We start from the raw sequence: 12570 nt of genomic DNA, 5'->3' as shown, positions 1-12570 counted from the left end.
ACTGCTTTGAAGAACAGTTCACAGGTCAACAATTTCTGACATTGCCAGTCAAGCGGAAGACCCAATACTATTATGGGCTACTGGACTCTTTTAGAATATTCTGTTTACACACCTATAATATTCAAATAATGGAACTTAACAAAAAAAGGGTATACAGATGAATGTCCATTTTGTATCTGTGTATTCAAAGTGGTTAGGACAGATAGTTACATTCCCTTAATGAATAGTGATTTGTTCTAATGGTGTTTGTAAATAGGGTATCATGTCCACATCTTGTACAGCAATTAACCACTAGGAAGAATGTATGCAACGTGTTAATTATTGAAACTGTCCTACCAACTTGATTTGAAACTGGCGCATTGCTATCTATCAATAAAATTATGGGGGAAAAAGAAAAAACAACAGTTCAGAGGGGCTGGGGAGATGGTGCTTCCTGCGCAAGTGGAAGGGCCTGAGTTCAATCCCCGGTTCCGCAAAAAAAACAAAACAAAACAAAACAAAACACAAAGAACAGTTCAGGGCCAGCCAGAGAGCTCCGCAGATTAAAGTGCCTGCTTAGGCAAATGCAGGGATGGGGTTTGATCCTTGGCGTGCCCTGCTCGCCCCACCCCTGGGTCACGCCGAGACAGTGAGACTGGACATGGTGGCGCACACATGTAATTCCAGCGCTCAGGAGGCTGAAAACAGGAGGATCACTGTAAGTCCGATTTCTGTAGTGAGACCCTGCACTGAATACATTAAAACAAAACAAAACCAGCTCTTCAGCACACCATCTGCCTGGATGTGTTGGCGCACACCTGTAATTCAGTACTGAGGCAGGACAGCCACGAGATCAAGGCCATCTTGGACTACTGTAGTGAGTTCAACACCAGTCTGAGCTACAAAGTGAGACCTTGACTCCAAAAAATAAAGCCTAAGCTCTGCAAAGCACCGCTCACACAGCTCACCCCAGGGGGCCTCCCCTGCCCTGCCAGCTCTGGCATGAATGTAGGTTTGGAGTTACAGGTTCACGTACAACTTTGTGCTGCTTTTCAACCAGACCAGTGGTGCCAGAGGGTGCATGTGAAGCAGGGTGCTCCCCAGCAATGAAGATCGGTGGGGCATTTCTGTGAGACCCAGGACAGGGGCAGGCGGACAGGCAGCCACCTGCACGAAATGTGTCTGTCCTCAGGCAGTCACCCCGGCATGTCCCCAGAGTCTAGAGCCAATTTAAGTCACGAGGGAAGAGGCTGGCAAGGAGCCCTGCTTGACAAACAACGACAGTTTAGGGCCAGGAAAACAGCCAGGCTGCACAGGAAGCTCGCGGCCTCCCTTGACACAGCTTTCCCCAAAGGATCCAGGTCACACACTCACGCGGTGTGCACACAAGGCGTCCGACGTCATCGGGCAGCAGGGAGACCGGGTGAAAGGCCACTCCTGGCAGGGCAGCCAGACATCCTCTCCTGGCCAAAACAGCTTCCACCCGTGGAGCCATCTGGCTCAGCCCGCCACAGCTCAAGATGCTCTCAGCTGCCACCTTGTGGTCCAAAGCACACTCACAGAACAGACCCGAGGTGACCAGCAGAAAAATCACCTGCACAGTTCACGATTTCCATCATTTATTTTTGGACATGAGATCTGTGTGTTCAGGCTGGCCTCCAACTCACAGCAACCGTTCTGCCCCAGCCTCCTGAATGCTGGGATTGCAGGCCTGCACCACCATGCCCAGCCAGCCTGCCTTGCGGCATGGTGCCAGGCAGTCTTGTGTGTAGGACCAGATAGTCAGTCCTCTCTGCCTCTTGGGGACACAGCATCACTGCTCGAAAACAATGCCCTGCCCACTTGTCACGTGCCGGGGCCTTCTCAAACAAGAGCTACAGCTACTTGGATAGTAAAAGTCCACTTTGGAAAATTAAAGACTTTTATCTAGGGCCTCGCTGTCCGTTCAGGCCCAGCTCCCTACCAGTATGCCGCAGCCTCGAGTGCTGGGACTGGCTGTGCGCCAGGCCTTATTCCTGGCATCTGACAGGGTCTCACTCCACAGTTGTCAGGCCTTGAATCTGTGGCAATTCTCCCACCTCAGCCTCCTGAGCACTGGCGCTGACTATAGGGGCGGGCAACTCAAAAGTTTTTCTGAGCTGGAAATGGAATCCAGAGCCTCAAACATGCCTGTGCTCTACCAAGCTCACCCCCAGCGTCTTCCTGTGCCTTTTCTCCTTTGGTTCTCGTAAGAACTGCCTTTAAGCCTGATGAGTTAGCCAAGTGAAGTGACACCTGTAAGCCCAGCTCTGCAGGGAACCTGAGGCAGGAGGATCGCTGTCCACCATGGGAAACACAGCAAGACCTCTGCTTCCAAAAACAGGACTAGAAAGTGTGAGGACCCTGGCTTCAATCCCAAGTAACCTCTGCCTCCAGGAAAAAAGAAATAAAAAGTCAGTACATTAAGTTTAAACAGAAGCCTGTCCTCCTCCCACTTGTCTGTGGGGACTCCAGCATGTTTCCTCTCATCTTCTGCAGCACTTCCCCAGAGGACACACAGAACCCCAATTCCAGGGCCAAGAGTGACTCCCCCCTCAGCACTGAGGTGCCAGAGAAGGTGCCCGGCCTCCTCGAACCAACTGGCACCGCAAGAAGTCACCCAGACAAGCACCCCATCCCATTTGGATCCTTGAACCACTCCAGGCTTTGCAATACAAACAAATGGGACATATGCAGATCCCACGTTTTCTGGCTACATTTATTCAATGGAAAATAAAGTCCTCCAACTTTACTGCGGTGGCTGACCACGTCCACGACCAAATCCGCCTCTCTGCAGGAAAGAGCACAGGACAGCAGTTAGTGCATCTTGTTCTCCTGCACCAGGGTCGTCACCGCAGGCCAGAAATAGCGGCGAGGAGCACAGGCCTCTACCCAGCCCGGGCTGCACAGCTGGAGGCTCACCTTCCAGTCAGGCCATTTCCACCCTGGGAGGTGGGGGCGTGGCCACGCAGATGCACTCACAAGTCCTGGGCTGGAAGTGCGGCTGCCCCACCCACAGGGAGACCCTCGCAGGGATCTGCCCAGCACAAGCAATCTGTCACCTCCAGAGCTATCACAACATCGCCTCATTTGGTGGATGAAAAGCCCAGGCAGAAGGGAACTACCAAGATCACATCCAGGAGACGTGACCTGTTTCCACACCAACTTCACCCAGGAACGCAACATCCAGTGGCCACTTCAACTTGAAAACTTAATTCCAAGTCACTGAGATGAAACAGAGGACAGTGCCAGCCACACGCATGCACTGAGACCCACCCCCACCCACCAGAAACATATCTGGGATCTGAATAAAAACCCAGGGTCAGGCCCTTCCCCACACCCAATGCAAGCGGTGGCCCACGGATACTCACAAACTGGAATTCAGTGGCTGAACCGGCCCCCGCCTCAGCCTTCTTGTCGGCACCAGCTGGAGAAGAAACAGCCATTCAGAGCCACTGACCTGCCTAAGCCCCTATGTGGCAGGGTCAGCAGGGACACAACAGTGCAGGGAAGCACAAGCCACAATAGGTGGCTGCACTCCCAGCACCTGCTCAGCTTTACTGGGTCACCACTCTTAAGCTGTCCCCTCGTCCCGGGGCCCTATCTCAAACAACTGACTGGATGTATTCAAATAAACAAACATATAAACCACTAAAAGGTACAGTCAAGGATTTAAGCTACACATGCAGCTCACATAGACAGGTGCCTGGAGAGGACCGAGGCCACTATAGTGAACCTCAATGAAGTCAGAGTCTCCTCTTGGCCCTTTGGGAGCTGCCCAGCTAGGGTCCACTTGTGTCCTGAGCCACCACAGGACCTCACAGTGCCCCCAAAGCCTAGCCTTGCCTAAGGTCTCCATGGTAGGACCAATCACCAACCTCCTTTCCACTGAGGGGCAGAGGGACCTGAGAGGATCAGGTCAAGTCCCCACAGTTATCTCACTCTCCAGCCAATGCCCCAGATGGCTCAGCACAAAGCCCGCAGGGCCAAAACCAAGGAGCTTGGTGGTTACTTTGGCAGCTTCCAGGCTGCGCTCTGACCCGGCCCAGTGAGAACTCACAGCCCCCACCCTGTCCGCAGGCAGCACTTGGCACTCACCGGGCACGGCGCTGCGTCTGTAGGCATCCCTGTCGGCCTCCCCGCGCGTGAGCCTCATGGGCCGCTCGCCCTCCACACCTGTGGAGAAGCGTGGTCAATGTGCTGCGGGCCTGACATGAAGCCCAAGCGGTGGGGATGGGGCTTCCCGCCTCCTACAGACTGCCCTCAGTGACAAGCAGTTCCCCGGGGCTCAGAAAACTCATCTCAGGTAAGATGCTGTGTATCTCCCAGAAGCTTGCTTTGGCGCTTGCATTCTCAGCATAAAAAGAAAGCAGTTTCCAATTCCTTGAGAACTTAGAAATAAGGCTATGTCTACAAACATCTCAACAGGGGGCTGGGGAGATAGCTCAGTTGAATAAGTGTTTGCCTGGCAAGCTCAAGGGCCTGAGTTCAATCCCCAGCTCCGCAATAAAAAAAAAAAAAAACCCCAACATCTGAATAGACAGGATGCTGAATTCCACCCATCCCTCCAAGTGGCAGTGAGCATGCCAAGGAGAAAGGAAGTATAAGCTGGAAGCCCCAGCCCAACAGTAAGCATATAACCCGGAAGCCACCAAGCAAGAAGCCCTAGCTCTCCAGGATTTCTGCACAAACCTCCTTAGGATTTTCTGACTGAACCAAGAGCCAGAGCCATGCAACAGTCAAGTTCCAAACACCGAGCTACACCCCAAGCTGAGAGTGCACAGGTTTTCTGACACAAGGCCTTGGAATGTGTGTGTAGCCCAGGCTGCCCCAGACTCACAGAAATCATCCTGCCTCAGCTTCCTAAGTCCTGGGATTATAGGTACAGGCCACAACCGACATAAGTTTTAAAACCTCCAATCTTCATTTAAGATGCTCTCTATGGAAATAGAGAGCAAATACTCTCCCTACCCAGTCACCCCGGGGCAACCCTGGAGTACATGATTAGAGCACAACTAGTTTTTTTTTTTTTTTTTTAATTTTATTTATTTGTGTGTGTGTGTGTGTGTGTGTGTCCAGCTCAGCCCACCAGGGGGCAGGGCTGGCTGGCATGTGGTGCTGGGGGATTGAACCGCACGCAGTCCCTGTGTTTTTGCTAAGCTTGTTCTAAGTAGCTGCTTTAGACCACTGAGCCATCTCACCAGCCCCCACAACTAGTTTTAAAGCGCTAGGTAAACCTGGCTGCACAAGGGACAGGAGCAACCACCAGGCTCAACAGGCCCCAAAGCAGAATAATCTGTGGGGTGCACAGCAGATGCTGCTTCCCTGGATTCCTAGATTTAGCAGAACGCTCTTCCCAAAGGAGAGCAACTGGACCCTTTGGGGGTGCTCCCCTAGCCTGATCACTTCAGCCCACAAACGCCGGACGACAGTCCAAGTGACAGGTGCCATCACCCTGGCAAGGCAAGCCGGGGCCGGCAAGGCCTCGGGAGCAGTGCAACGCCAGGGTTTCACACCGCGATTCTGCATACACCGCTCTCCTACTTTTCAGGGTCTGCTCCTCTTGCCAAGAAACTCCAGTTTCCTTTCACGTGCAGCAAACTGCTTTGCTGTGGGCCTCAGGCTTCTTGGGTAAGCACGAACTCCCAACCTCTCCCCGTTGGAGCACTGTCACCTCACACTCCCCTCACAGGTGCCTGGGTGCTCACACAGGCCAAGGGGGGCAAAAGCCAGCTTTGTCTCCACTTGTGCTCAATGGCCGCTTGCAGAGCACCTCAAGACCTTGCTCAAGGCTTCAGACTGAACCAAATGCCCTGCGTGCCAGTCCCTCCAAATCTGAGACTAGTGTGTTTTAAAAAACAAGAACAAAAAAACCCCACCCATTGGGCTTGCTGGCATATGCCCACAATCCCTGCATTCAGGACACCGAGGCAGGAGGGTCCCCATGAGTTCCAGGCCAGCCTGAACTGCACAGGTAGACCCTGTCTCAAAAGAACAAGAAACCCGCTCCTCTCTCACACAAATACACCAGTCCCCCAGAAAGAGCAGCTTCTAGTAGGCTCTGGGAGGGAGTTATCCACACCCTACCTTTGGGCCGGGGTCTGCCAGTCTCAGGCCGGCTGCGGCGAAGAGTGGCAGGCACAATCTCAGGGGGCAGGTGGAGGTAGTCACGGAGATACTGGATGCCCTCGTTCGTAAGGTACCAGTAGAAGTGTCTCCAGGCAAACTGTTCCTTCACGTAACCTCGGGACTTGAGAGACTGGGAGGCAGAAGACTGCGGTTAAGATGGCGCTGCGTGAGCACAGACGTGCACGTCTGCAGTCTCAGCTCTGCAGGAGGCTGAGGCAGGAGGCTCCTTCGAGCCCAGCTGAGTCACAGTGACACATTTCAAAAGCAAAAGTAAGTCTGGCACTCTGGGTCTGACTAGATGGTACACTCCTGTAATCCCAGCACTTAGGAGGCCAAGGCAGGAGGATCCCACAGGTAGCCAGCCAGCTTGGGCCACAGGAGCTCAGGGCCAGCTTGAACTCCGTGGTGAAATCCTGTTTCAAAAAAAAGGAAAAAGGGGCCGGGGAGATGGCTCAGTAGAGTAAGTGCTTCCAAGGCAAGCACAAGGGCCTGAGTTCAATCCCTGGTTCTGCAGAAAAGATAAAAAAAAAAAAAGAAAAAAAAAAAGGTGAACAAACAAGTCTGGTACTCTAGACGGTCCTTGAAAGATAGCTACCAGACACGTAATATAACTTGTCCTTTAAGGCAGTGAGTAGCCACTTGGCCCCATTCTGGCTTCCCGTTGGAATGCGCCTTGAGCATTGGTCTAAAACCCATCTCATCCCACCTGTACCTGCATGGCTTTCATGACGTGAAGGTTGGGCACGTTCTTGTCTGCCAGCTCCGGGTGCTTGGGCATGTGGACGTCTTTCTTGGCCACCATCACCCCCTCCTTGAAAAGGAGCTCATAAATGGCGATCCGGTTCTTCTTGGGCATCAACATCTACGAGAGAGAAGTGACCATGAAGAGCGCCTCTGGGCAGGGCGGCTGGGGTCCGGGCAGCAAGGTCATGCACGACCTGAGATCGACCCCCAAAGCCACTGCCCACGGGGTAAACGGTAGTGAGGAGAGCACGCGAAAGGGCAGGCTACGACCGTACTGTGACAAACGTCACAGGCCTCACAACCAGAACGGTGCAGGGAACCGGGACACGGGGCAGGGGTGCAGACGCTGCTGTCTCATGCCCCTGGGGACTCAGCAGCGACCGTGCCTGCGGCAGTGCGAGCGCCGAAGCTATCTTCTTAAGTCCCTCTTCCCGCCAGGCTTCTGCACGCGAATTTCCTAAATCTACCCCCCTAAACTAGGGTCCCACGGATATGCCAGGGGTCAGCCCCGAGCAAGCAGTCTTGCCCGAAAGGTAAAAAAAAAAAAAAAAGCATGCAGGCAAGACTCTGCTTCCCCAGCCTCTCCTGCTGGTCCCCGCCACTGAAGGACTTCAAACTCCGTCCGTCTTCCGCCCCCCGACGTCAATTACGCCCATAAGCGCTCCCTTAACTCCCGCAACGGCGCCTCAGCCGCTCTCGATTAAAAATGGATGTGCGAGGAGAACAAGGGATGCCCCCAGCTCCGACCCTGACGACGTGCGGTCACAACGGCGGCGGGATGGCCTGGATGGGGGCCGATGGAACCCTAACTAGCGAGGAACTCACCGCGGCGGCTGCACGGTCCGAGGCCGAGGCTGGAAAGGAAGGGGCATGCGCGACGCGGCGTCTCTTCCGGGCTGCGCGGCCCCGCCCCCTGCCAGGACCCGCGCGCTGCCTGGGGTGGCTTCGGCGGTGCCAGAACCAACGACCTAAAGTTGTTAAGGGCGCCTGCGCGGGGAAACTCGCGGGGAACTATGGATCCTAAATGCTTTTATTTGTCAATAAAAATAGGTGCTGAAGCGGGAGGAGGCAGATTCGAGCCCAGTATGCGCAGTTTTGCCATTTGGGAGACCCTGTCTCAAAATTTAAAAAACCAGAAATAAAAAATAGGGCCGGCGAGATAGCTCAGCCGTTTAACCCCCCCCCCTCCTTAAAAAGGAGCTCATAAATCGCCCGCTTTGGCAAGCCTAGGCAAGCGCAGGGACGGCGGTTCGACCCCCGGCACCGCCTGCCGTGCCAGCCCCGCCCCCAGGGTGGGCGGAGCCGGCCAGAGTGCGCGGTAGTGGTGTAACGAGGCGGCGGGAGGATCGTTTTGAGTTCAAGGTTAGCCTGGGCTGCAAAGTGAGTTTAAGGCTAGCTTGAACTGTAAAGCGAGACCCTGTCTCAAAAAGATTAATGAAAAAAAAATAAAAAAGAGAGAAGGAGGAGGAAGAGGAGGAAGAAAAGCTGTTGCTGCGTAGGGTGGAAGACGCTTCTAATCCTTAGGAGGCTGAGACAGGAGGGTGACAAATGCAATCCCAGCCTGAGCAATTTAGCAAGACCTGTCTCAAATTAAAAAATAAAAATAAAAATAAAATTTCTGGGGACATAGGTTAGTGCAAAGGTGCCAGTACAAGAAAAGGAACTAGGGCTGGGGAGATGGCTCAGTGGAATAAGCACTTCCCTGGCAAGCACAAGGGCCTGAGTTCAATCCCCAGTTCTGACAAAAAAAAAAAAAAAAGAAAAGAAAAGGAACTATATAATCCAAAAAGAATCTGAAAAAGAATGGTCCATTTGAAACAAGAATAAGAAGCTTGAAAGATCTGGAGGCTTGAGTAACAGAAAGTCACGGAAGGAAACAACAAAGTATGGGCGAGATACTATGAGATATTTTGCAGAATTTTTAGAAAGCAATACATTTCAGAGCTAGGTAACTGAATTTAACAAATTCCAATTTGGAATTCCAAATTGGCAAACCCACTTCCAAGCATTTTTTTTTTTTTTTTGTTAATGTATTTAATGCAGGGCCTACAGGGTCTCACTACACAGATCGGACTCGTAGTGATCCCTCCTGTTTTTCAGCCTCCTAAACACTGGGATTACAGATGCACGCCACCATGCCCAGTCTCATTCCCAGTCAGTGCGGCTGGTCAGGGATTGAACCCCAGTCCCTGTGTCTGACTAAGCAGGCGCTTTAATCCGCTGAGCTATCTGGCCAGCCCTCCCAAACATATTACAATGAAATAAAATGTGAAAAAGCAAGAGCCTGTAATCCTAGCATCAGGAGGCTGAGGCTGGAGGCTAGCCTGGACTACGCAGTTCAGGCGCAGCCTGAGCTATAACAGAGAGGCCCTGTCTTGAAAAAAAAATAAAGAACCAGGAGATTTATTTATTTATTTTTTGTAGTACTGGCAATTAAACCCAGGCTTGGTGCACCGAGTTACCTCCCCAAACTTTTGCCCCCGCAGCCCTTTTTATATTTTTATGTTGACACAGGCTCTTCTTTCAATTGCCCAGGCTACCCTTGAATAGGCTGTCCTCCTGCCTCAGTCTGCCAGAGTGCTAGGGTTCCAGGTGTGCACCACTCTGCTGGGCTTAATAAAAACAGTCCGCAGGAGAAGCCAGGGAAAGAAAAGAGAAAAGAAAGACAGGCAGGCCAGGTATGCCCTGTGTCCTTAAAGATCCCGGTAATCCAGATACTCAGTGATATGGAAAGAGGATTACAAGCTGGAGGCCAGCCTGGGAAGGTTAGAAAAATCTTGTTTCTAAAAGTTTGGGTTTGGGCATGGTGGTGCACAGTGTAATCCTTGTTCTTAGTAGGCTGAGATAGGAGGATTATTGTGAGTTCCAGGCCAGTGTGTGTGTGTGTGTGTGTGTGTGTGTGTGTGTGTGTGTGTGTGTTTTAGGGAAGGGTCTACAGGGTGTTCAAGGTCTCACTACTAGATCGGACTCGTAGTGATCTGCCTGTTTACAGCCTCCCAAGAGCTGGGATTACAGATACACGCCACCACGCCCAGTCTCAGTTGCCATCTCAGTGCATCCTGGGGGTGGGGGTGGGGCTGGCACAGGAGGCCTGGGGATCAAACCCCTGGCCCCTGCTCCTGGTTGCAGGCACTTTAATCCTCTTAGCTATTTGGATGGCCCCTAATGTGTGTGTGTGTGTGTGTGTGTGTGTGTGTGTGTGTGTGTTTTAATGTACTTAGTACAAGGTCTACAGGGTCTCACTATATAGATCTGACTCATAGTAATTCTCCTGTGTTCAGCCTGTCTCATTTTTGAGGGGCCGGGGAGATGGCTCAGTGGAATAAGCGCTTCCCTGGCAAGTGCAAGGGCCTCAGTTCAATCCCCGGTTCTGCCAAAAACAAAAAACAAAACCATTTCTGTATTCTCTTAAAAAAACATAAATAAGTAAATAAATGGTCTGGGGCGCAGCTTGTGGCCCAGTGCACTGGTGGCTGGGTCCCCAGCACTGAGAGGCAGGCGTGCTGCTCATGGGCAGCTGCAGTGGGGCTCAGTCCCCAGGGCGCCCCCCTCCTCATTGGGGCTCCCCTAGAACAGCAAATGTCACAGCCCCGGTCCCTCTACTGGCTCCCAAATCCCTTAGCGAGGTCCTCCTGCCGCTCCCTCGGGACTGAGCCCGGCCTTTGCACCGAGCTGCATCCCGAGCCCTTTTGAGTTCCTCCACTTAGAGCCAGGGTGCTGCCTCGCCTGGGCTGCGCCGGTGCCATGCCCAGCGTCCGGCTCTGCCTTGCAGGGTGGCATCCCTGGCCGTGTTCCCAGCCCCGACTGGCACCTAATTGTGAACAGGGGCTGTGCCTTGTCCTCTCTCAGGCCTTGCATTTAGCACAAGAGCTCTTGTGTTCCATCAGTCGCAAAGAAACGTTCCGGTATAAACAGCGATGGGGGCGAGGGGGAGGAGCTAATAACATCGGATCCGACCCGCCAAGGCCTTCTCAAGGGGGGGGTAGCTCAGTGCAAAGGCCCTGGTTCCATTCCCAGTACTGAAAAAGCAAAAGCCTGCTCCGATGACCGTGCTTCACGTCCCAAAGCTGCCGACTCCACTCAGCCGCTGGGCCCTGAGCCCCGGGCCTCCGGCCAGGTGTTGAAGCCAACATGGGGCCAGGAGCACATATGGGTGCTACAGCAAGCTGCAAATCACCTGGGACGTGTGTCCGGGCTGCGCCTGCTGAGTGACAGAGTGGCAAGGTGACAGCTCAGCGGCAGCCCATGGAGGAGGCGTCGGGCTCGGGTGAAACACCAGGCAGAGGCCGAGTCCCAGGCAAGGCCAGGAGCACAGATGAGGCCATGGCAGCCAGCACCGTGGGGCAGACTCACGGGGCCACGGACGGGTGCCCTCGCCTCAGCAGGCGGTCAGGGTTCACCTAAGGGCAGCTAAAGCCCCACAGGCTTCAAGCTGTAGCGGCTGCATCAACTTATTATTATTATTATTTTAATGTATTTAGCACAGGGTCTACAGGGTCTCACTACACAGATGAGATTCGTAGTGATCCTCCTGTTTTCAGCCTCCCAAGGGCTGGGATTCTAGGTGCACGCTACCACACCCAGTCTCAATTGCCATCTCAGCAGAAAATCTGAGATGACAGGGCCAGGGCCAGCACAGCATGCCGGGGACCAAACCCTGGTCCCTGTATCTGCCTAAGCAGGTGCTTTAATCCGCTGAGTTATCTGGCCTGCCCTCAACTGTCTGTTTAGATTATCTTCTTGGCCGGGTGTGGTGGCGCACGCACATGCCTATATTCCCCGCACTGAGGAGGCTGAAGCAGGAGGATTGTTGTGAATTTGTGACCAGCCTAGGCTACAAAGTAAGCTCAAGGCCTACCTGAACTGCATAGCAAGACCCTGTCTCAGAAAAACCAAAAAAAGAAAGGAAAAAGAAAATGAGATTATCTTCATAGAGAGCAACCCAACCCCACCTTTAGCACACACACCCTGAACAGGTCTGAGATGTATCTGTCAGACGTGAGTCAAATGCTCATAATCTGAGCACATGTGACCATTTGCCATGTATTAAAGACAAAACAACCACCTCCCCGTGGTTTAGTAAAACAAATTATTTTATTTTTTTGAGACAGGCCCTTGTTGTGTAGTTCGAACTGGCATTGAACTCACTATGTAGCCTAGGCTGGTATTGAACTCAAAAGGATCCTCCTGCCTCAGCCTCCTGAGTGCTAGAATTACAGATATGTGCCACTGCACACCCCCCCACCGAGAAATGGGTGTTTCTGGCCCAGGTCATGGAGGTAAGGGGCCTGGAACTGCGGGCTGGTGTCTCTTCCCCAAGGGGTCTTTCTGCTGGGCCCAGGCAAGGTGGGGAGTGCGGCCCTGGGAGGACAGGGTGCAGTCCTGCTGCGTCGAGGGCCCCGGGCCGGCAGTGAAGGTGGGCTGCGCAGGCACGCTCCAGAAGGATCAAGCCGACACTCCCGGTGGGGGTCCCCAGAAGCAGCGCTTTCCTTCTTCATTTTTTTTGGTATAATACATATGTAGTAAATATTCATTGCACATTTTGATCACACCATGTATATACATAAATGTTTACATTTTTAAAAATGCATTACAGGGCTGGCGAGATGGCTCAGTGGTCTAGAGCACCTACTTAGAACAAGCTTAGCAAAGCACAGGGACCGCGGTTCAATCCCCCAGCACCACATGCCGGCCAGCCCC

General features: G+C 52.9%; 1 protein-coding gene across 1 annotated transcript; it reads right to left on the bottom strand.

The window, feature by feature from the left end:
• Window positions 1-2689: 2689 nt before the first annotated feature.
• On the bottom strand, window positions 2690-7782 carry Rps10 (ribosomal protein S10). Its single transcript, XM_004624222.2, has 6 exons — window positions 7696-7782; window positions 6839-6988; window positions 6085-6256; window positions 4096-4173; window positions 3369-3424; window positions 2690-2788 (listed from the first exon to the last, which is right to left on the bottom strand). Exons 2-6 carry the CDS (start codon window positions 6986-6988, stop codon window positions 2747-2749), a joined length of 498 nt encoding a protein of 165 aa, XP_004624279.1. The 5' UTR covers window positions 7696-7782; the 3' UTR covers window positions 2690-2746.
• Window positions 7783-12570: the final 4788 nt, after the last annotated feature.

Source organism: Octodon degus, unplaced genomic scaffold (assembly GCF_000260255.1).
Source record: "Octodon degus isolate 3935 unplaced genomic scaffold, OctDeg1.0 scaffold00005, whole genome shotgun sequence".
Classification (NCBI taxonomy): domain Eukaryota; kingdom Metazoa; phylum Chordata; class Mammalia; order Rodentia; family Octodontidae; genus Octodon; species Octodon degus.
Note: the sequence above shows the minus strand (reverse complement) of the source record. Positions and strands in the feature narration are given on the sequence as shown.

What these genes read in the sequence shown, in the direction of transcription:
- Rps10 (XM_004624222.2), bottom strand. Translation starts at nt 6,988, where the DNA reads ATGTTGATGCCCAAGAAGAACCGGATCGCCATTTATGAGCTCCTTTTC. An exon ending in ACGTCATGAAAGCCATGCAG is followed by an intron (nt 6,257 to 6,838) that starts GTACAGGTGGGA and finishes TCTGCCTCCCAG; the next exon opens with TCTCTCAAGTCCCGAGGTTA. An exon ending in TGGCAGACCCCGGCCCAAAG is followed by an intron (nt 4,174 to 6,084) that starts GTAGGGTGTGGA and finishes GCTTCTCCACAG; the next exon opens with GTGTGGAGGGCGAGCGGCCC.